Source organism: Pundamilia nyererei, unplaced genomic scaffold, assembly GCF_000239375.1.
Source record: "Pundamilia nyererei isolate P.nyererei 1_Seehausen unplaced genomic scaffold, PunNye1.0 scaffold00086, whole genome shotgun sequence".
Lineage (NCBI taxonomy): Eukaryota > Metazoa > Chordata > Actinopteri > Cichliformes > Cichlidae > Pundamilia > Pundamilia nyererei.
Genome location: NW_005187487.1, coordinates 997,459 through 1,020,047, shown reverse-complemented (window position 1 = coordinate 1,020,047; position 22,589 = coordinate 997,459). Strand labels below are relative to the sequence as shown.

General features: G+C 41.4%; 1 protein-coding gene across 5 annotated transcripts in view; it reads right to left on the bottom strand.

Annotated features, from left to right (window-relative positions):
• The window catches only part of sobpa (sine oculis binding protein homolog (Drosophila) a), a 61,345-nt gene that overhangs the window by 7,008 nt on the left and 31,748 nt on the right, over nucleotides 1–22,589 (bottom strand). For 3 of the 5 annotated variants that reach the window (XR_001290445.1, XR_001290444.1, XM_013912309.1), the window contains exons 6-8: nucleotides 11,849–11,929; nucleotides 10,781–10,876; nucleotides 119–2,144 (exon numbers count right to left, since the gene is read on the bottom strand). Coding sequence is in view for 3 of the 5 variants with exons in the window: in XM_013912309.1 (XP_013767763.1) it covers nucleotides 120–2,144; nucleotides 10,781–10,876; nucleotides 11,849–11,929 (2,202 nt within the window). In the remaining 2 variants the exon portion in view is untranslated. The remainder of the gene's footprint in view (nucleotides 1–118; nucleotides 2,145–10,780; nucleotides 10,877–11,848; nucleotides 11,930–22,589) is intronic. The other 2 variants (XM_013912310.1, XM_013912311.1) reach the window with 2 other exon arrangements.

The following is a 22,589-nucleotide window of genomic DNA, read 5'->3' as shown; positions in this document are numbered from 1 at the left end:
GTAAGAGACTTTTAAAACCAACTCTTAATTTGATAAACCCCCGACTGTGAATTATGAAATGTCACTGAATAAATATGTTTGAATTTATATTTCAAGTCGGTTGTGGGAAAACACTCACCTCATTTGTTTTGATTGCGAATTCGCAGACACCTCCTCTTCAGCGGCGGCTCGAGCTCAGGACTCCCAGCGGCTGATAGCGGTGCGCTGATGGAGCAGGAGAGGATGGCTGTCTTGTCGGCGGCGGGCTTTGGCACAGGCTGTATGACAACACAGCCTCCGGTCGACAGCAGCGGTAGGGCGTAGGCATGCTCACCCTCCTCCAAGTTGGAGTCAGGATCTGGCTTACCCTCCACCGTGTTACCCATCTCATCTTGTGCTGAGACCCGCTTCCCTGGCTCCCATTCACCTACGGAACAATTGTTCTCTTTCAGCGCCTCACGCTCAAGCTCACCGTTAGCTGGGTGCTTCTCTGCCTCTCCTTCTCCTGCCTCTCCCCTTCGGTCAGATTCGAACGCAGGCGTGAGAAGTGGATGCCATCCTGTACCATTGACTATCACATTACATGGGGCAGCAGGGCTAGTCTGGTGCTGGGGTAAAGATGGGGGCTGGGTCCGTACTGTACTTGGTGAGGGTGGTGTTGTACGGTTAGAATAGTGGGGACTCTTCTGGCTCACTGAAGCTTTGCTGGGAGCACTGGAAGGTAGGGCTGATGATTCCAGTGTGTTAGGGTGTGTGGCCCCTTCTGGCTCCGCAGCACTGAGGAGTTCCTGTGAGAGCAGAGCCCCTTCCCCTTCATCACGATGGCTCTTCCCTTCCCTGCCCAGCTCAGCAGCTGGTGGAGATCTTGAATCTGCCTCTGGCTCTACTTTGACCTGGACACCAGGTAGAATCCTGTGAATTACCTGCTGCTGGCATGATCTTTGGCCCACTGTTAGATCAATAACCCCATCCATCAATCCAGGGCCACTGCTGAGACAAAGGTTGCCTGAGTTGTCCTCTGCCTTCACGGTCAATTCCACTGTCCTTCCTCTCTCTGACCGCACAGGAGAGACACGCCCTCCAGCTGGCTCTATCTTCTGGCTCCCTCTATCACCTCCAGAGGAGCCTGGAGAGTGGGGCCTAGAAGCTGAAGCTTCTGAGGACTCTGGAGCACTTCGGACAGAACCAGTACTCTCAGGTCGGTCCCTGGAGGATTTGGGGTTGAAGGGGATAGGGATTGGAATAGGAATTGGGACTGGGAGGGGTACAATGACAGGATAAGGGACCAAGAGAGTTGGGGGAGGTACCAATGGAGCCAAGGACGGCATGCCAAAGTTCATCATTGGGGGCAGGGGGATGTGTCCATTGGGCATCATGTTGACTGGGGGAAAAGGCGGTAGGCCCGGCATGGGGATTCCAGGGTGTGGGGGAATCATGCCAGGGTTGGGATTGGATGAAGGGTGGACATGTGGAGATAGCAGAGGCCTGTGCATGGGGCTTGATGCAGGACCAAGGGTCCTAGGAGGTGGTGGTGGACCAATACCAGGAATGATTGGGTTTGACAGCGGGCTGTTGGGTCCTCCTGGGTGGGCAGAGGTGCGAAGAAATGGGGGGCGGATGTGCTGCATCATTTGATGCTCCATGAACAGAGGCAGGGGCATGGGTCCCCGGGGTGTCATCACCATGGGAGGGCTGCCAGAGGGGACCCCGACTGGTGGGTGAAGAGCAGGAACAGGTGGTGGGGGAAGTGAGGGGCTCTCATGGGGTCTGGGTGTGGGGATTTTGACTGAAGAGGAGGAGGATGGGGAGCAGACAGCTGCAGTGTCTGAGGGTGAGGCAGCTGAAGATGTGGAAGGGGCCAAAACTGAGGTGGCGGAAGGCCCTCCAGGTGAGGGAGCTTTACGTCGAAGGTCCGTTAGCGGCGTTCCCCAGGATTCAGGAGTGAGCAGCTGCACTCCTGAACTGCACTCCGGCTTACCCTCCCCTCCAGCTCCGTGTCCTGGGTTACACAGTGCTCCAGGAAGGGCAGCCTGGGTCTCTTTATAGAAAATGTCCATCTTATATTGGTTCAGGCATTTGGCACTGCAGAACTGCAGCCTCCGCTCACCAGCACCAAAGTCCAGGTACTCCTTAGTATGGCGAATATGTTTGCACCAGTCACACACCTGCAAAAAGGAACACACATATATAAGCACCTGTCAGCCTGCATACAAAGGACTCCTGATCTGTTTTTGATGATCCACTACAAAATATTCTCTGAAAAATGTGGGGAAGACGCTTAGTCTCCACACCATCTGTAGAGAAGCTCATTAGAGAAAGATTATTTTTAAGGAAGCTGATGTTGATTGTAAATACTTTTACAGATCTGCTGAAAAAAAGAAACATTTAACATTGAAGTTCTGCTTTCGACATATTTATGTGTTCTATCTTATGCTCGCATAATGGCGTTCAGCTGCTGAAGTGACTTTGCCTTTAACCTTCTGTCTTAACAAGAAATGCCCATTTACACCTTCTGTTGGCTATAAAGACCAGCGCCTGAAGCACAACACAAAAAGACGATTTCCCTCACACTGGTATTGAATTGTGGGTCAACAAGTCAAATCAGGTTAAATGGTAGAAGGACCACTGTATATTGGTGTAATGGGTAAATGGGTGAATAACAGAATTTTGTGCTGTTCTTTGGGTGGTGAAATGTTTTACTTTAAATATCTTTATAGGTTGCAGGTGATGGCTGAAGCTTGGTGCAAAACGTTCACATTTTCTAACATTATTTTTCTCAGTCGAGCTCTGAGGTTTTTGGCTAAAAGCCACAGTTATTTGCTGAAAACTATTTACTTAAAGTGACTGCAATATTAGTAAGATTGCAGTTAAAATCAGTTAATCAAGTAAAGCCGGCTACACGTGAAAAGTGTGTATTTCTTTTGGGACCCATGCATTCATATGCCTTTTTTATATTTATATACTGCATAACTTTGCATCCTCCTCTCTCCCTGTACCCTTCTGCTGTACCTCCAGAGCTGCATGTAACTGATCTGTGATTTCTGCCACCAGTTCCTGTCAGGTGTTTTATGTTGTATTGTTTGTTTCCCCTCTTTGTTCTTTTCTCTTGACTCCTTTCTTACTCACACAAAGCAGCATCAGATGCCAAAATGGCTCTACTTGAGATTTCTACCTATTAAAGCAGAGCTGATGTAACATGGCAACATGGCTATAAAGGGGTTAATAGTTCCTTGATATAGTAGGTGGATTGGTTGCATAAAGCCTTGTAAGTCAACAGTAACATTTTACATTCAAAAAATGGACTCGACTTCAGAGATTGCTTCTGTATGCAGAATGCAAACCTGGGCTGGATCCAAACATGTGGAGGCTCAATTGAAAAGTTGTCTTTCTTAGTCACCGCAATGGCAAAGATCCCAAAACGCACTGCTGCACTGTTTCATCAACGTTATACACCTTTTTTAGTGCAAAACGTGCAGATTTTTTGAGGGGAGGAAAATGAATGTGACCCTGGTAGAGCAGATAGCAGTGGGCGAGCCCTGAACACGGAGTTACTCGTCAGGCCACACACAGCTCACTCTGTCAGCTCTGGGAGGAGTGGCAGGTCCTCGCTGGAGATAATTAAGGCATTAATCAGTTGTCAGACCCTTCAACGACATCCATCCATCACACAGACCCTTAAGCCCCCCTGCTGAATGTTAATAAGTCGAGGGATGCAACCGGAAGGTGGATAAACTCCTTTTGCAAGCTGCATAGCAACATTGGATTATTTGGCAGGAAAGTGTCTGGCAGCAGCTGAAAGACAGTGGACTCACATGGGCTTTTGGGCAGATGCACTGCAGCACTGGCCAGGATTTCAAAAAGAAAACACAGTGTGGTGTCCTTCAACTGCAACATGTGTAAAACATCAGGTTGCTTGCCTCGATTATGTGCTTTACATCAGAGGTGAACTGGTTGAAGCAGAGGCATTCACGAAAAGGGCAAAAGTCTGCATTTGACAGTCATTAGAGAGTGTCACTCTAACTTAAAAACTGAACCGAGTTTGAGAGAAGCAGCCGGAGAGCAGCAAAAACAGATCAGAGACTGAACTACACGGCGCTGGAAGCGCTCGGATGTCAGTCCCTTGAATTCTACATGCTTTAACTGCCCATTTAGTCCTCACTAATTCAATGAGCCACGACTGAGTAAAAGTCAAAAAGGTGCTCTCACAAGTTGAGTTTGATAATGGTATGCCCAGGATATTTTAAATAATAAATGTGCTGAAAATTTCCTCGACTCAGAAAGACAGATGGAGAGCACTTAACGACTTTCTGCACCGTGAGTGAAATTTCACTGCGCATTACGCTAATGGAGTTGTGCTTTCTCTTTCTCGCTCTCTCCCGGCTCCTGCACACAGATGTTTGCAGTTGAATGTAATTATGGTCATTTATTTCCATCGTGGCCAACGAACCAGCATCGGCGGTGTAGTTTAACCGTTTGCATTACAACAATTATCCGGCTTCTAAACAAGCACCCCAGTGGTCGACATGTTCTCCCTCCTCTGACTCTCTGACCCAATCCTGAGTCTAGGGAATTTTAGGAATTTTAGGAATTCCCACATTAGTCAGCGACATGTTTTAGTGCATAAGAAAAAAAATGAACATATAAGGTGAGGTGATTTGTGAGGGGATTTGAGACATTCTCAGAGGTTAGAGCAATAAATAAACAGCATTTAGTTTGCTGCATTCAAAGAGAATGACCCAATAGAAAAGGTTAATCCTGTGGAGGACAAAAACTGCCAAAATATTAAAAATATAGAAATATATTGCAATTATGCAATGCACCAAAATATTAGAAATAAATGTAGAAATCCACAAATTTATAAACTGTGACATATTTATAATTGAATTATCATCTTTAACGTAAGAATCCTCATATTTACTTGCTTCCTCGTTTAGTTTACCATGTTATTTATTGACTTATTTACTTATTAATCTCTATTAACATTTACTCTTTAACATTTTTCTATTGCTGTATATGTTTCGGTTTTGTTTTGACTTTGTTTTCCTTTCATCAAACAGAAATATGTATAAAATTTAAAACGAAAGGAATAAATACAAAGAAAAACACATACAGAGGCAAATGAAATAAAAAATATCCACTTATGTCACATTTTTTAAAGATAATTTGTGAAATTCTTCATTTTGCCAGGGCTTTAAAAAAATTATTATTGATTTTGGCAGTTTGGATTCTCCATATAAGGCAGGGGCTTCAGATTTCTAAGGATACGTAGGATTTAGGAGATGAAGAGGAAGGCGAAGGAGGAGGTGGCAGCGGGTTAAGAGGCTGGAGAGTTTCAGACGGTGCAGAGATTGTAAGGTTTCATAAGAGGTTGTGGTGCCTGAAGTGGTTTTATATGTATGATGAAGAGGTTCGCTGAAAATGAGGAGGTTTAAGCAAGAAAAGTGCATCAAGGGACAGGCTTGGGTATCCCGCCCTGTTAAGGTCGATATGCGATTCTTTTGACACTTCTCACATTGCTTCCACAATCACAAAGTGCAAAACACAAAGATTAAACACATGAAAATGAACCAGGTGCTTGAAGCAAGGCTTGGTTTTTTTGTTATTTTACACTCCAAACAATCTGCAGCAAAGTATCCACCCGTGACGGCTTGGGTTCATCAGAGATTCTGAGAAGAGGCGGACAGAAACACTGAGCTGGCTGTACTGTGGATTTAGTCCAAAAACTAGATCATGTTGCAACAGACTGCCATCTTAAAGCACCTGGTCCACTGGAAGAAGAAAACAGTGTAAAGCTTACACTGATGTTTACACAAGAAAATTAAACTTTGGCAAGGCTTTAAAGACCATCTGCAACATGTGGACTTATTACTATGATTAACCAAACTATCAGTTTCCAGTTGCCTCATTCATTGTTGCAATGGTTATAATTACTTGGCTTACAAAAGAGGAAACATATCTGGTACAGATCCTCTCCCAGTGTTTTATACTGACTACATAGTGTACCTGACTTCTCCATCAAAACCTGAATGGATGAAAAGTTTTAAACTGCAGCTAAAAGCCAAGACGCAGGAGAACGGCACTCTCTGTGAGGTGGCTCTTTTCACAGCCAGCCATCCCATTAGTCATTATAGATGTGACACACAAAGGCCATTCTCACTTGGCCAGGTGAAGCTCAATTGTGCTATATTTCACAGCGCACGCTCACGCACGCACGGCGAGTAAAATAACTTCAGCTGCAAGAGAGACGAGGCAGACCTGGCGGATTGTGTTTGAATGTCAATGCAGCAGACGGGAGATCTATGAGATGAGATATCTACTCGGTGCTTTTCCATAGAAAGCACAGTTATATGCTTCTTTTTTTTTTTTTGCAGGGTTTGGGAAAAATCAATACTGCTGTGATATCTGTGTGATGAATTTGAGGCTAGAGCCTGCACATAGCAAACTGAGACAACAAAATGGAGAAAAAGCTGTTGGTGAACAGTTCACTAGAGTCTCTTCAGGGGAAAGGTTTAACTTTGAGGCGTTTACCGACAGGAGATACATTTCCACACCCTTAAATACATAAATTCATTTGGATCTGGACAAGCACAGATTCATTCATCTCCTTTTTTGTCAAACATGTCTTCAAAGTCCTTCCCTTGTCAGCTATGGACAGTGAGATCCAAGTAAGCGACATGGTGAGTGCGTGAATGCCTCTCAGTCATGAGAAAATTACACACTTATACACCAGTCATATGTAGTGTAGCCACTGAATGCCAATCAGTGGAAATATTTAAGGTGACCCTGCATACATCTCGAAATCTAACAGCTAAACATCAACATCTTCCTAATCTGAAGAACTGGCATCAGACTGCTTCTCAGTGAGGAGAAGTTACTTTTATTTTGCTTGTTACCTCCATTTTCAAGCCTAACTAACAAGCTACTCAGGATAGCTTCTTCGTCAGGTAAGCGAGCGTAAGTAGTGCTGATCAGCCTATCAAAAAGCCAATTTCAGAGGTAGTTTGTATAATGTGTCACGTCTGGCCATGTCTGAAGTCAGAAGTTCTTATGGTTGTTTTGAATGACTGAGGGGTGGAGGGAAAAGCCAGCTGTCACAGAGAGGGAGAGTGGAGATGCAGTAATATTTAATATTGCATTTTCCAGACAGTCTGTCAGACAGCATTGTATTTGGTAGATACATAAACAGTTGGCGCTTCTATAAAACAAGAGTTTAAAGAGAAAATTTGGTGTCTTGAAGACCAAGTCCTGTATGATCAGTGCTAGACTGAATCTTGCAGATGGACACTTTGCTCTGATGTAACTGGATCCTTTGGTTTTAGTTGATTATAAACTATGCAAAGACTTTGGTACTGAGTAGTTGATGTCGTGTAGGCAAAAGCATGTTGTATTAAAGTAAATGTTATAGCCTTTAGTTGGTCAACATAAAATAAATTCGTTAGGAAACAAAACCTGAACATAAAAAAGTTAAAAAATGATTCCACATGTCTGGAATGGGAGACTGGAAGATTGTCCAATAAAATATTATGAATGAGTACACCTGTTTCGCATTACAAACACGTGAAATTCTCGAGATTAAAGAATCTCCTTCGCAACAATGTCCTGGGCATTAACCTAACACACTTTTCAATTGTGGAAGAAGCTGGAGCTCCCAGTGTTCTACACATAGGTTCAAACTCGGTACACTCTAGCTGCCTAGAAACATAACATTACTGTTATCAACAGACATATAGATATATATAGAAGCTGTGACAGAAGCTGTGATAAATTTGAAAGCCCACTAAGTTTACAAATATTTTTTATTTATATTTAGCAGAATTTTTTAGAAGATTTTAGAAGACAACATACAGTTTTTGTTTACTTTTTTTTTTTGATAATAACATCTCATTTATATCCACAAAACTTGAATATTGCAACATATGCTCACCAGCCACTTTATTAGGTACACTTGTGTATTTCAGAAACAGCTGATCTACTATGATTTTCCCGCGCAACAATCTCTTGGGTTTACAGAGAATAGTCCGAAAAAGAGAAAAAAAAATATTGTATGGGCGTCATCAACAAAGTTGATGTCAGACATCAGTTCAATTCAATTTTACTGCTATTTCGCCAAATCACAACAGTTGTCGTCTCAAGGCGCTTTGTATTGTAAGGTAAAGACCCTACAATAACAGAAAGCAAACTCTAACAATCAAATGATGCCCTTTGAGCAAGCACTTGGTGACAGTGGGAAGGAAAAACTCCCTTTTAACAGGAAGAAACTTCCGGCAGATACAGGCTCAGGAAGGGGCAGCCAGCTGTTGTGGTTGGGAGGTGAAGGGAGGAAGAGGGGACAAAAAATGCACTGCTGAAGAGGGACAAAGACTCATAACAAGCAATGCTCCCTCTAAGCTGCGCGCGTGCGCAATTGCGCACTGCTGGCACGGTCTCTGTGCACAGAAAATCTGCGTTGCGCACAAAAAAAAAAAAACATCTAACCTGAATTGAAATTAAAATTAATACTTTAACAATTCTGTTTCGCAGTGTTAGTCAGTAAGTGACTGGCTGCTTCCGTATGGGATTAGAACGATGCCACCTTATCCCATAGTCCAGCCAATGATGTGATTCACATTCATATACACACAGCTAATCAATGTCGTTGACAGGCTATGACAGCGTCCTTATGTGCCGACACCGGTGTTTTAGCTAGCAAAGCGGCGTGGCTGATGTGGAGTGAAGCCACGGTAATGAAGGACAGACGGAACAATTGACAGAAAAAGTGTGGACTTTATACCAGTTTTTAAATTGTGTTGATAGGCCACGTAAAACCAGAGTTATGATAAAAATATGTGCAATGTTTGGTTTTCTTCCTGAATACTGTCGTTGTTTATATTTACTGTGGGAAGGAACGGTAAAAGCGGCATTTTATAAGGAAAACACTCGAAAGCCTGTGAGCAAAAAACAAAACCAAAAAACCCCACCCTTTCCTATTGGTGGAAAAATGTACCATGTCGACCAATTAAAAATGATATGGTAACATGGCATTTAGTTGTTTAGGAAGGGAGGAAGTTTTAGGAGTGACGGCGGTGTTTTGAGATATGAGAGATTTGAGACTTTTAGCGCAAATCTTGTGTAGTTAGTGTGTAGTGTAGTCAGTAGTTTTGTTGTGTGTGTCAGAACAATGAGATGACTGCTGAATGTTACAGGTGTTACATCTCCTGTTGTCAGGCCTGCGGGTATCAGGCTGTTGTTCTCCTTTATCTCATAGTGGACAGAAATAATTTTTTGGAGTGGCACAAATCATTTGTGTGGCATCAGATTTGATGCAGAACAGCTGATTGTTCTGTAAATAGTTTGAAATGTTTATTTAAAAAAACGCCTTGGCTGCATTTTTACATAAATAGCTGCAAAAAACTTTGTTGTTTGCATAACTACTTTGCATAACATACTTTTTTTGAAGCATTAATTACCCAACATTGGTCATTATATACTGTATTTTGCAGAGAAAGAGAGTTACAGGACTCTCTTATTTTAACTTCCAATACTGTTAAAATACTACACAGGTCATGAGCAAGATTTTTTTAAATTTTCATTGTAAGTGGGGCTAAAGCAGTTAATTAAAAGTAGTCTAACATAAACGTAAATGCTGTAATTCGATTATTTTAATAAACCGTGGATGGATTCAATGCTGGCGTGACCACAGTGCACACGTCTGCTGTTGCTCACAGTGGTCCAAGGGGCCTCTCAGGGAGTTTGTGTGTTCGCTCAGACACGTGAAAAATTAGAGGGAACATTGATAACAAGTCATGTTTAAATGCAAAGAGGTGTATAAACAGATTGTGAGTGAATAAGAAACACTCAGTGCATCATGGGAAGCATAACTACTACTGCAGCATAACTAAGGGAGGATTCAGGGTCACCTGATCCAGCCAGGTCAGGGAAGAATGGTTGCCCTGAACTGATAAGAAAGTGACAGTAACTCAAAAAAACACTGTTTACCATCTAGGTAAGGATGAGGAATAGCATTTCTGAATGCACAAGACATCCAACTAGGAAGCAGATGAGCTACAGCAGCAGAAGACCACACCTGATGCCACTTCTGTCAGTCAAGAATAGGAAACTGAAGTTACAATTCATATGGGTTCAACACAACGGCACAACAAAAGACTGGAAAACTGTTGCTTAGCTGTGCATTGTTTAAATGTCACAACTAACTTAAGTGTTCTTGCTGACCATGATCCTTCCTCTATGACATGAAGAATTAAATCCAACAAAGTGTCTGGTGAGTGCATAAGATATATTTGGCACCATCACATTGCCTGGCAATTACCTAACAATGGACTGAAATGGCACTTTTATGGCAGAGCAGGATATGGGCATGTACTTGTAAAATGTACAGGTATATCAACATTTCCAATAAATATTATTCAGTAAAGCCAACTTAGCTTCACTGCTATTATTGCAATATTATACACCTGCTTTAACTGTGAGACTGCATGTGTCTGATAGCTCCTAAAAAGACTGACACAGCTCACTACATGAAAAATGAAAATGGGCAAAATAAATGATAAAGCATGAAAAAAGTTCAGAACATAACAAATGGAAACGTTTAAGTGAAGCATCTTGTGCAGCATCTTGTTTGGAGAGGTTTGAGGAAGAGCCTGCTTTACTTTTACAGTAATTCTCAAACACAAACCAGCCCAGGCACATTTCAGACATGACTTGAAAATTACATATTTTTAAACAAAGAACAACATCAAAACATATTTGTGCAGAAGCCATTAAGCTTAACTCTTGTCTGGCATTAAATGGGTATGGTCCTTACAAGCACATCGCTGTTTGTCTTGAAGACAAGCCTGGGCGTGTCCTGAGCAAAGCTGTGCAGGGGTAATTTCCCACCGAGGCCATCGTCGTCTCTTGCCTGGGGGGGAGAAATAATGGCTTCTTTTTACGAATGGACAAAATAAACACGTGAACAGAGGCAACAAGGAAACAGAAATGGGGAAAAAAAACAATGAGAAAGATGAACAGAAATGGTGACTGTAAAATGGGTGAAAAGCCATTGGTTTGTGATCAAACCAATGGGCGGGCGAGGGGTGAGGGGTTAAGGATCCTCTGAAACAAAACAGTGAGTGAGTGTGCAGGTGTGTATGTGCAGTTCGCGTGTGCAAGACATTTAGTTTAGGCAGTTAAAATGCTGCAAACAATTGTGCCTATTTAACACCCATCAATCTAAGATACAAGGTGTGATCAAAAAGTTCTGAGAACAGGTCAATGAAAATCAAAAGGTTTATCTGATTTGAATTTTGGGTGATCCCCCCCTCCAACAACATCTTCTTGTGCACCTCAGCTTTTATGTTTAGATCTCTCAGTGAGTGCTATTCCCATTGTGTCCCCTCACACCTGTACCGTTCCAGTTGGTGTGTAATCCTTCAACTTGATTTTCAGTGAACAAATATCATAGTGACATGTCCAGGTGGAGAGCAAGGATTGTGCTCATGTGGCCAAAAAGGACTCACTCCCTGGTCTTCCTGAGACCTCAGGACATTACAGCTAAACCCCATGTTGATGTCTCAATCCGGGGACTTGAATTCAGGGTGCATGCCGTCAGTCTTGCTCCTCACCTGACGCTCTGCCTTTAGAATCTGAAACTTTGCACTCTTCAGCTCTGTCAATGATCTTCCAAATGAAATTCCCAAGTTCATGTTCACACTGTTCAGCCTGCAAGGAGCCCAAATTGGACTTACACTGAGAAATGCTGAAATAGCACTCATGCTGAAAACTGCCAGGACATACCCGAGAAGATGACCTTGAATGGGAAATCAGTCAAATTTAAAACAGGCAAGCTTTTAAAATTTTATGGAGCTCAGTTCTCAGAATCTTTTGATCCTACCTTGAAGGATGATTCAGGAGATTCAGAGACTTGTTGAAGGTTGAAGCTTTGTCTCATTTCTATGGAAGCCCGTTTCCGCCACTAAAAAAGCAACAAAACAAAAAAAAAGTATCCATAACTCAAAATTTCAAGTTATTTTCTTGAAATTTCGAGTTATTAACTCGAAATTTCGAGTTAGATCTGCCAATCAGTAATCTACGAGAATGAGGTCACTTTCTTGTTACCCGGAAGCATATGGCACAGAGTAACGCGCACTAAAAACAGGATCGCAACAAATTGGCTCTTTCGCGAGTATGTTGGCTGATAGTAACGCCATGTGATTCAGCTAATAACACAAGGATTTCATCATTTTTGAAGCCACGCTGAAAATACTCAGCAATCTGTGGATTCATGACTGGATGTAATACTGGTAGCTTAGCTGTAGCATTTGTGGCTGAGGGCTTCAGCTTCTGGGTAACAAGGAAATGAGGTCATTCACGTAGATTACTGATTGGCAGCGCTAACTCAAAATTTCGAGTTACTTTTCTCAAAATTTTTAGTTATGGATCCTTTTTTTGTCCCTAAGTGGTGGAAACGGGCTTCCATACATTTCACCTCATTTTAACCCAATTTTTAATTTAAGAAAAAAAAAAACAACACCAAAAATGTCTGAAAGACATTTCAGCCAATACTTTTTCTACATGAATAACTTGCTTCCATTACTTGCTTAATAGCTTGTCCCTTTGAATATACTGCCAACTGCAGCACTGAGGCTGATATTGTTTTCACCTTGCAGGTCAGCTACTTGGATTTTCCTGGAATAATACTTTGCCTCCTCCCAGGTTTACTCTTCTATCCAACATTTTTAAATTTAGCTGTAATGTCCAGACTTTAATATGGTAAAGGTGTGGTCTGTGACCTTGTTGTGGTCACTGTTGTGGTCACTGGTTTTAGGGCACATATACAGTGTTTTAGCTTAAAATCAAAACCAGCTATTAGAATCAGAATACTTTATTACTCCAAGGAAAACTATGTGGTCACATTTGCTCCAAGGCAGCAAGAACAATAACTAAACTAAATGAAATAATAAAATAAGTTACAAAATATAACAAAATGGCTCTAATAAATACATCTAGCTCTTATTATGAATTAGAGCAATTTTAACCCTTTAAATTTTGCGGCATAAATTATAAAAATGTGCGTATATGACTTTAAATTTGTATCACATTTGCTACAGCAGGTGTTTTGTCGTTGTTTTCTTGCAATTTATTTGTTAGAAATTTAATGTGTAATTTATTTCTGTTTTTTAAGGGGGGAAATCACACTGATGAAACAGAAGTCTGAGAAAATCACAAAAAACTCATGTATCAAATATGATTAACTTGGCTTTAAAGGGTTAATTAACTAAATCAGTGTCAATAATTTGAGTCATTAGGGAGTTAAATTTCGGTGTGGCCGTTTGCTAAAGTTTCTGATATATTTGGCTTGGAATGATAACAAAGACAACCTCAAAGAGCTCCCTCCACTCTGCTTGCTGTAATGACTGAATGACATAACATGAGGTTGGCGTAACTGTACTGGAAGGTGGAGGGTGGTCCACCTTAACAGGTGCCACGAGCTAACTAAACCAAAGAGCGAGGGAGATGTCGTGCAAGTACAATCTGCTCACACCCACACAGCCATTATGCTAGCTAATGATATCAGTTCATGCATTTCAATGAACATATGTTTTTGCTTTTTTTTCCGCAAGTGGCTGAAATCAATCTTTCCTCTTCTGCTGATAATCTTAATGGCGGAAAGCAAGCTCGTTAGTTTTTTATAAACCTTAAGCCAGAAAAAGTTAACAGAACTCAACAAAGAAGGCAAAAAGATGTTTTACTGAATGAAACTAACTTGACCTGAGAAAATGTGATTTGTGTGTATTTATGTTTGCTAAACTTAGCATTTATTAGTCCTACCATTGTTGATTTAATTATAACATAAGTAGTGTCAAACTGCGAAAAGATCTGCATAACCTCCATCTTGCAAATTGTCTAACGAGAAAGATGGAAAATAACTTTACAAGTTTTATTTTTGTTTTCACCGAGCAGACGATCCACCTACTCACTTCACTCATGGTGTCAGCATTCCTAATCTAGCTAAGTGTAATCATCTCAGAATGGAAGAAAATGACACAGAGACTCACACAGGAGTTCATAAAAAATATATAATTTGTTGATCTTCAGGTTTCAATAGGCGGAAACATACCTCGACAAAAACGAGCTAACGCTCTAACCGGACAACAAAACCAAAGAGATGTTCCCAACAGGCATAAAAAACATTTAGAAAAACTGGTGTCCCTGCCAAGTCTGTTCTTACCATCAGAATCAGGAGCATAACCTCCATGTGTAATTTTAATACTGTCACGGCTACATTTTGCTATATAAGGAAACACGTTTACCTTGAGGGATACGGCGGGGAAAGATGTGACGCCAGAAAAGGCAAACCTCTAATGTTTTCCCTCGGGAATGATGGCGGTTTAGCTTATTTTCTTAAGCTATTCATTTGTGTGTGTGCGTGTGTGAGCTGAGGATGCTATAAACGTAAATAAAATATGATGAATCTGGGATTTGTGCATTAAACATTCAGTGCATACACAAATTACTCCATATTTATGGGCACACATTCTTCATGAATCAGATTAGCTCAGGTTAAATGCATCTGAACATGCTGCAGACACCAAATATGCTAAAGCTGATTAGAAAGATACTGGGGCTTAAACTGTAGGATTTACAGTAACCTATCTATTAGTTATACAACCTCAAATAACGATAATGTGATTCATTTGCCCAAATAGCTATTGTGCTTTTACTTTCCATGGCAATGCTTTTAAAATACAAACTTCCTTTACATGTTTGCGCCAGCTGGAAAAGGAGCCACCTTCTCCTGCACCCTGTGAGTCATTCATTATGTGCAGTGTGAAAACTGAGGCAGTCAGTGCTGCTGTGCCAGGTGTGGGCAATTCTGTTACAAAGAGGTTATTGGAGAAGCTTTGTCTGGCACGGTGCCCAATGGCTCCATTGTGTTTCATTAAATGAAATGCACTTTTATATAATGTAGACCCCAGTGTGATCAAATTAGTTCATATTTTACAGCCAAGGGGTGCTGAGACACTGTTATCAGAAATTGAGATTTAACCTCGATTAGACATGTACATCATGCCGTTTGCAGCCCCGAAGCTGACATTTCAAATTGAGCCCGTGCACTGACAGAAGAACCGCTGGTTTGAGTAGCGCTCTTTCATATTATGTTCCCTTTAAATTGCTCCCTGCAACCTTTGATTTGTCATGGGTAATTTGGCCTCCAGCTCTCTTCATCTCTCGATGATACCAAAGGGCAACTCTGGCGTATATTTTACATTTTTAGTCCAGAGACTGATTGAGTTTGCCTCCACTCCCATCTGCTTTCATCACCTCCAGGTAGGGTTTCCCATTCCAAGCCTGGTGCAAAGATACTGCTGTCTTGAGTCACGAAGCATGCTGTTGTTTGTACCAGAAACGACACAGTGTACAGATTTGACAGAAAACCTTGTTTTGTGAGAATTTACAAAATAACAGGCACATTTTTTGGGGGGGTATTTTTACTTTGATTTTGTTTTCTCCAACCTTTCATGACATGGTTTATGAGGTCATGGTTATTTAGAAGCTGTGAGGTGTAGGCTGACCTACATATGGCTCCAGAGTTTGGGTACGGACACATCGCACTGACTCAAAGTCAGGTAACCACACATAAACAATCACATAATTTTAGGCAGGCATTTGGACACACACACACACTCTTTCTCTCTCTCTCTGATACACAAAAAGATGCACCATTGTGCTATTATTCTGCCTCCAGTTTGTGCTCTGACCCTCTGGCCCAGCGCCAGTTCATTTGCATATTGTACTAATGAGGTGTTGGCACTGCGAACGAGGCGTGAGGCACACACAGGGAGCCACACAGATAAAGGGGATGGGACTGAGATAGATAGCTAGACAGACAGATAGACATGGATAGATGGCTAGATGGACAGACAGATAGATAGACGAATAGATTGATAGTTAGTTAGTTAGTGCAGGACATCGCACGTTGATTTCCTCTCTGCCGGCTCCACCGTCCTGACGGGACGTCACACCAGCTGCCACCACGCAAGCCTCCATCTGGGCATGCATACACGTCCAGGTGTGTGTGCCCATCACCTGCCAAAAGAGCTGCACTTCCCAAAGAAAGGCGCTCGTAGGCAGGCTTTTCCAAATCCAAACACAAACACAGCCGCGCGCACTAGAGCTCATCCCAAATCCTGAAATGAAGGTGCAATCCTGGCACTATGCAAATGTCAGGCAAGGAAGTGAACGCGCGCACCCCCCCAAATCAAAAGACAAGTTTGCCTCTACTCTCTGCACCTTGGAAAGACAAACCATTCGATTTTGTTTGCAAAGCATCACTGGAGATTTATGCATGCATGAGGCTCTGATCTTTACACTTAAATTTTTACAAGGGTGTGCAAGTGGGAAGTGGTAAAACAAAAAACAACAACAACAAGAAAAACCCTCCAGTCACTTTCTTTACAGCAACATATGCATCAATGTTCCTCTCTTGAACATTTATGTGGCTCTAAATGTAACTTTTGCATATATAATGTTGCAGGCCAGTTTCCTTCTACTAAATCTCTATTTTTTAATGCAGCAAATGTTCATCTTAATATATCTGCTGTGAGCTGTGCAATGCTAAATTGCACATCGCCACTGTACCTGCAAATAAAACACAAAGTACATTTTATTGCACTTTTCATGTGAGTTGAGTGCAAGTTTTAGAAATGACACCAACACATTCTAAGTTCATGTACGTGGCTTCACTTTTAGTCTCCTAGTTAGTCGGAGTTACTTTTGTCTTTATTTGAGCTGAATAGCTGGCAGCTATGAGATAATCACCTTCCTCTTTGTGCCCTGCAGCTGTGTCAGGCAGGCCTCAAGGCTTCGTAACTGCTAGACACTTTACACACTTCATCGCGCACTCAAAATTTCCACAAGGAGCTGCATTCGTACACGCAGAAGGAGCAGTTACATACACACACGTGCATGCTCACACACCCTCGCCCCCCCTACGTGTCTCTCCTGGGCGCGTGCCCTCCTCGGCAGGCGGTGGAGATGCAAAAGCAAATTGCCGGAGCGGGGAGGCAACCACGGGGCTGTGTGGAAGCAGACGTGTGCGTGTTTGAGGTGATGTGACATTTCTGGGCTGACATGAAGCGGCACTCTGCCCCCTCGCGCCTGGAGGGAGCTCCCAGGGAAAGACACTGATGGAGGTCTGGGGTCTCCAGGGGGGGCATTTCATGGTGTGAACAAAAAGCCTCGCACTGCAACAGAAACGACCCGTGTGACACAAACTGGAGGCTTCCTCCCTAGCCGCTTCATGCTTTTACGAATTATGTGGCTCACGTGCATGCAGTTTTGCTGTTTTCTTCATAAAGACTTATAAAGAAAAAATGAAATTATATATACAAGAAAGACTGTATGATTTCAATTTTGCTTGAAAAAATATTCACTACAAACCCAAAGAAGTTAACTTGTATTTTATATTTATATTTCTAATATAAGTTTTAGTTGATCTATTCCTCACAAGCAATCTCACACAGTAACAGGTTCTACAGACCATCACCCTGCACACTCCTATGCTTGAAGCCTTCATAAAAGCAACCAAACCAGCAGAAACGCAAAGATAATGTAACATACATTTCAATGCAATGTGTCACGCTGTCGTGGTCTTCAGTGTACGCATCAGTTGAGTTTGGTCCCTGTTTCATTTTACTGCTATTCTTTTTGATATTTCTATGTTCATGTGTCTCCAGCTCTTCCGTCTCTTTGCCTTCCTCTGTCCTATCCTTCCTCCCTTACATCCACTCCGGTTTTATTTTGGTAATTACCTTTCTTTGCATATCTCCAGTACCCAACGTCCCGTTTTTCCCCTTTTCTCCTTCTTCTTTTTCCCCCCACCCGTGTCAGGTTACGCTCCTTGTAATCGACTGCTTTCACTCATTGTTTTTTCTTTATTTGATTATTTATTTTTCATGCACTTTTCTCTGCTTGTGGTGCTGTTCTGGTTTTCTGTGCCATAAACCTCATAAACCTTTTCCTGTTCAATTTGTTTGGCAGAAATTTGTTATTTTTCTAATTGTCTCAATTTAGAAAGCCCTTCAAACTACCTGCAGTGCATTTTTGTCACGTTTCCATAAATCCTTAAAATATACACCACATACTCCCAATGTTCTGCATTTGGTTCTGCTGAGGATCTTTTTGCTAGAAGTTGAGACATGTGCAGCATGTGTAGCATGCATAGTTTTGTAGTTCTCACGTCTAAAGATAAAACTCGCAAAGCAGTTCATAAGTTCAAAAAAAGCGATATAGATAAGCTGAAAAAGGCTATAATTCACCTTCAAACCTGAATATGTCAGTGACACCAAAGTGAAAAGTTCATTTTCTGCAAACCAGAGGGGTGAAAGTGTTTAGATATAGTATTTTGCCAGAATAATGGTCCACTCCAGCAGCATGGTGGTGCAATGATCACTCAGCAACATGCCGGTTTGCATGTTTTCCTGGTGTTTGCATAGGGCTCCCACAGTCCAAAGACATGCTTGTTGGGTTAACCGATCGTTCTAGAGTGAATGGTTGTAAGAGGGAATGGTCACCTACCCAGGGCGTACACTGGAATAGACTGCAGCTCTCCCACAGCCCTAACAGTTAAGAAAATGGATGGATGACACTGATCCTCATCTTCTAATTTCCAAAATGTCTTGTTTTCAGTGTCTATTTACCAGATTATTATTTGTGGAAGCATGCCTGACTGCTGTTCTGTACCAAAGTGAACACTCTTTAGATGCTGACTTCTAGCCTGGAAGGAAAATTCTACTTTTTAAAGAAGAGAGAACATTCATTTGTATATTGAGGGGGAAATATGTTCATGCATCACAGTAAACTGCACTAGACAGAAGAAACAAAAAGGAAAGAATGCGCAAAGCACTGTCAAGAACAAAACACGTAGACTATTTGTACTAAAATACCTCACACAAACCAAAAAATTGACCTATTAAGTGCAGTAGTTCAGTAACAAAACAGTGCTGGGAAGCACTGGACTTCCTGCATTCTGTCTCTTACAGATTCACAAATTTTTATAACTGCTTTGCATAAATGTTTTATATATCTCATGACTTAAACCTGTAGGTTTGGCAGATTTTGATAATTAGATGGAGTATTGTGCATATGATGACTTAAAAAAGACATACACAATTAATATCCGATCTTAGGCATTTACCTTAATACCCTACAACCTTTGCAAACACTAAGAATGATTACTTCACAGGTAGCAAAGTGTTTTCCAAGAATTTCGCATAAAAAATGTCCTCATCATGCCTAAAACTTGACTGCCAGCGTTGGGCCGTAACTCGCTTCTTGTTTCTCTCTGATTAAAGTAATTCATTACAGCACTCACTACATTACTTTTGCAATACTCAGCAGGGTAGCCTGAGTCACACTGTCACATAACTGCCAGCTAACAATACAAATCTTATGCTACAGTCCCACACACTGGCACAAATCCTTATTCTAACAAGGAAATGCACAAGATCTTTGTCTCAGTGTTTGGGTATCAAAACAAAGCCAAATGCCGAGATGGAGAAAACCAGCTCAAAGAGCACGTAACAGAAACATGCTGTGGCCTGTGACCACAGTGATTCAACTGCAACAACATTAATGGGCAGAAATGGAGTCACTTGCTTTTGTTACCTTTGAAAATTCAGCTCTTGACAGGATGTGTGCACATTTGATGTTATTTTTTTCTAATGGCAATCAAGAACAAGAACTATAAGTGTGATTAGTAAGTGTAATGAAATTTACTGAATTTAACTTAGTAATGTATGACATTAGTCAAACAGTAAAGTGTAATATGATTACAGTAAAGTGGAAACCTAACACTGATGATTTTACTTTGATGCTTTGAGATAGAGAAAACAAAAGAAATAAGTACAGTAAAAGCAAATCCATCAAATAATTCCAGCTATTTTAGAAATTTGGTGTAATTATCTCAAAAATGTACAATAATGTCACAGAAACTGCAAATATTGCAGTTTAAGGTTTAATCAAATGATTTCATTGCTTTAAAATAGGTTAAACTTTTTAAATAAACCTGCATATAAGCAAAAATCCTGCTTTCTTTCAAGCATGCGGGCAATATTTCTTTATTTTGTACAAATGCAAAATTAAAAGATAAGAAGTAGATGCAAAATTACAAACTAAAGCCCAACTGTGTTTTGAGGAGCTCAAGCTGAGAAACTCAAAGCCAGCTGAGGATGGAAAAGAAAAAAAAAAAGATTGTTGGAGCTATTGCAACAGCAACAAGCAACATTTCATCACAGTTGATGCCACAGCAAAGCGTTTGTTACAGCTTCCTGCATTCAAAATCCAGCCCTAAATGATTTGTAGACAATGTGTTTCGGGTACATGCAAAGCAGAGCCTGCTCTCATTCCACCTTTTTTCACACTCACGGAGCGTAATCCATCACTGCTAATTGCCTAACTTAATCTTGGCACTGTGTCCAATGAGAAAGCTTGTTTATCGGCGTATGTGTGGGTGTCAGATAAAGTAGGAAAACATACAGCTGCGTGTAAAAGTGTGACAGTTAAGCAGCTTTTACCTCCAGCTGAAACTCCACCCTTAATTCTAATTTAATCCTCCAAACTGTCCAAGATTGGAGCTGAAAACTCGGTGAACTTTTCCGTTGGTTGGCATCTTTCCACTCAGATTTGGTTTGTGCAGCGTACACCACGCAAACCGCCATAATGTGCGCACGGGGAAGGGACTAGGTTGCAGCGAATTACCAAACAAGAAAAAGAGCCAAGTGGTGCCTCTGAATCAATAGCGAATGGTCAAAAAGAGAATGAAAGTGAGCAGACAGTGTGAGGTGACAGACAGAATAATTGAGTGTTGCGAGCGGGGAGGAAGCTGCACCTTCCATACAAACTAATCCAGGAGCTTAAGGCGCACAGTAAACAGGCACATAAGTGATTAGCCCGAGTTAAACTATCAATCATCTTTCGCCACACTCAAATAGGCACTACAGAATGTGGAGTTATGTAGAGATGTGAGAAAGCAGCAGCCATAGTCACCCTAGGAGGGGATTGGGTTTCATGGATGAGGCAGCTGAAGATATTTCATGCAACATAATGCCAGAGCCGCTGCCCACCCCCTGCATCCCCCCTCTCCTTCCCCCACGTCTCCGCTCCTCCAGCCAAAGCACACGTAGACATAAGATACTCTTTTTTTTTTTCAAGCCATGACATTTTTTTTTAAGCAGGAAAAAAAAAGCCTGGAGGCTGTGTTGTTGTGGCCAACCTTGTGGGTGCATGAGAAAAGAAACACATGGGTATCATTTACACAAATGACCTGCATGAATGTGCAAGAGCCAGACAAAATATAGAATCTGAGCTGCTGTGGTAGAGCAGGCCTTTTCCCAACATGTCTGACTGGCTGAGAACACGCTGTATGTATATAAATGAACATATTACCATAAACTACGCATGATGTGCACTAAACTACACATGACATAACTGACTATGTTTGTACATTTTTTCTCTGCTGCTGCAAAGATAAGAGAAAAGCACTGTGCTCAGCAAAAACCCTTAACTGTGACATGCACAGCTTAAGATTTAAAAATATCCATAAATCAGCATTTATAAAGTAATAATGCGTGCTACATTAGGTTGGGTTTTACTATGACAGCTGCAAGATTTATTTTCTAGATTTGGCTACTTAACTGCCAAACAGAAGACGACAGCTACACATTTATTGTTTATCTACCTGGAAAACTATAGAAACAGGCTGGCTAACCAGGCATCGCACGTACTTTCAGTTTTGCTAATTAGTACTCAAGTACTCATGGAAACAACTTAATCTTGTAGTGGATTTTGTTTTGGATGGGTCCACTTATAACCTCCAACATACAATACATTTCCACTGAACAAAAAAGCTGAATATTATTGGACCTAGTGCCACACTTGGATCTCCATCACAGAAACGCTCACCCCAAAGTTAGAACCACTAGCATTGGTGTCTATGGAACTGGCTACCATAAAAAATTGAGGAGCACTCTTTAGATGCAGTCTGTAATGATATTTGAGCATCCTTAAAAGGCATCGCTAGTGAACTGACTCTCCATGCGTTGGTGGTGAGTACGTGTTAAAGGAAAAGGTCATAAAGTAGTGTTGAGTCATTGCTTTTGTCCTATGATGATATATTTTTATCCCAATTTGAGTCATCACTTACAAACTTACAAAGCCACCCATCTTTAGAGCACGAGGATTCAATGGACAGTTTGAAGAGGATGTGACAAGATCTCAATCTAAACGAATACCTGTGAGAGAAATTGGGTTGGCACTCCAGTAGTAGAGTTCCCAAAACTTGCATAATAATTGCCAATGTGCATTGATGCTGTTCTGCAAGCATTTGATGCTGCAGCACCTTACTAAAGCACTTTATGTTGGTTTGTCCTTTACTTTAATATCAGTCCATAGCCTTGTAAGTAGGACTGTAAGTAGTAAACTAGGAGGCCAAGCTGTGGTCTTTCAGAGGTATTTCTTGAGAAATATGTTAGAAATTTGTTTTGTTTGGGGTTTTTATTTTGTTTTTTCATATCATTAGGAGCTTTAATCCTGATTATATGAGTTACATCATTTAAAATAAACTAATAAATAAA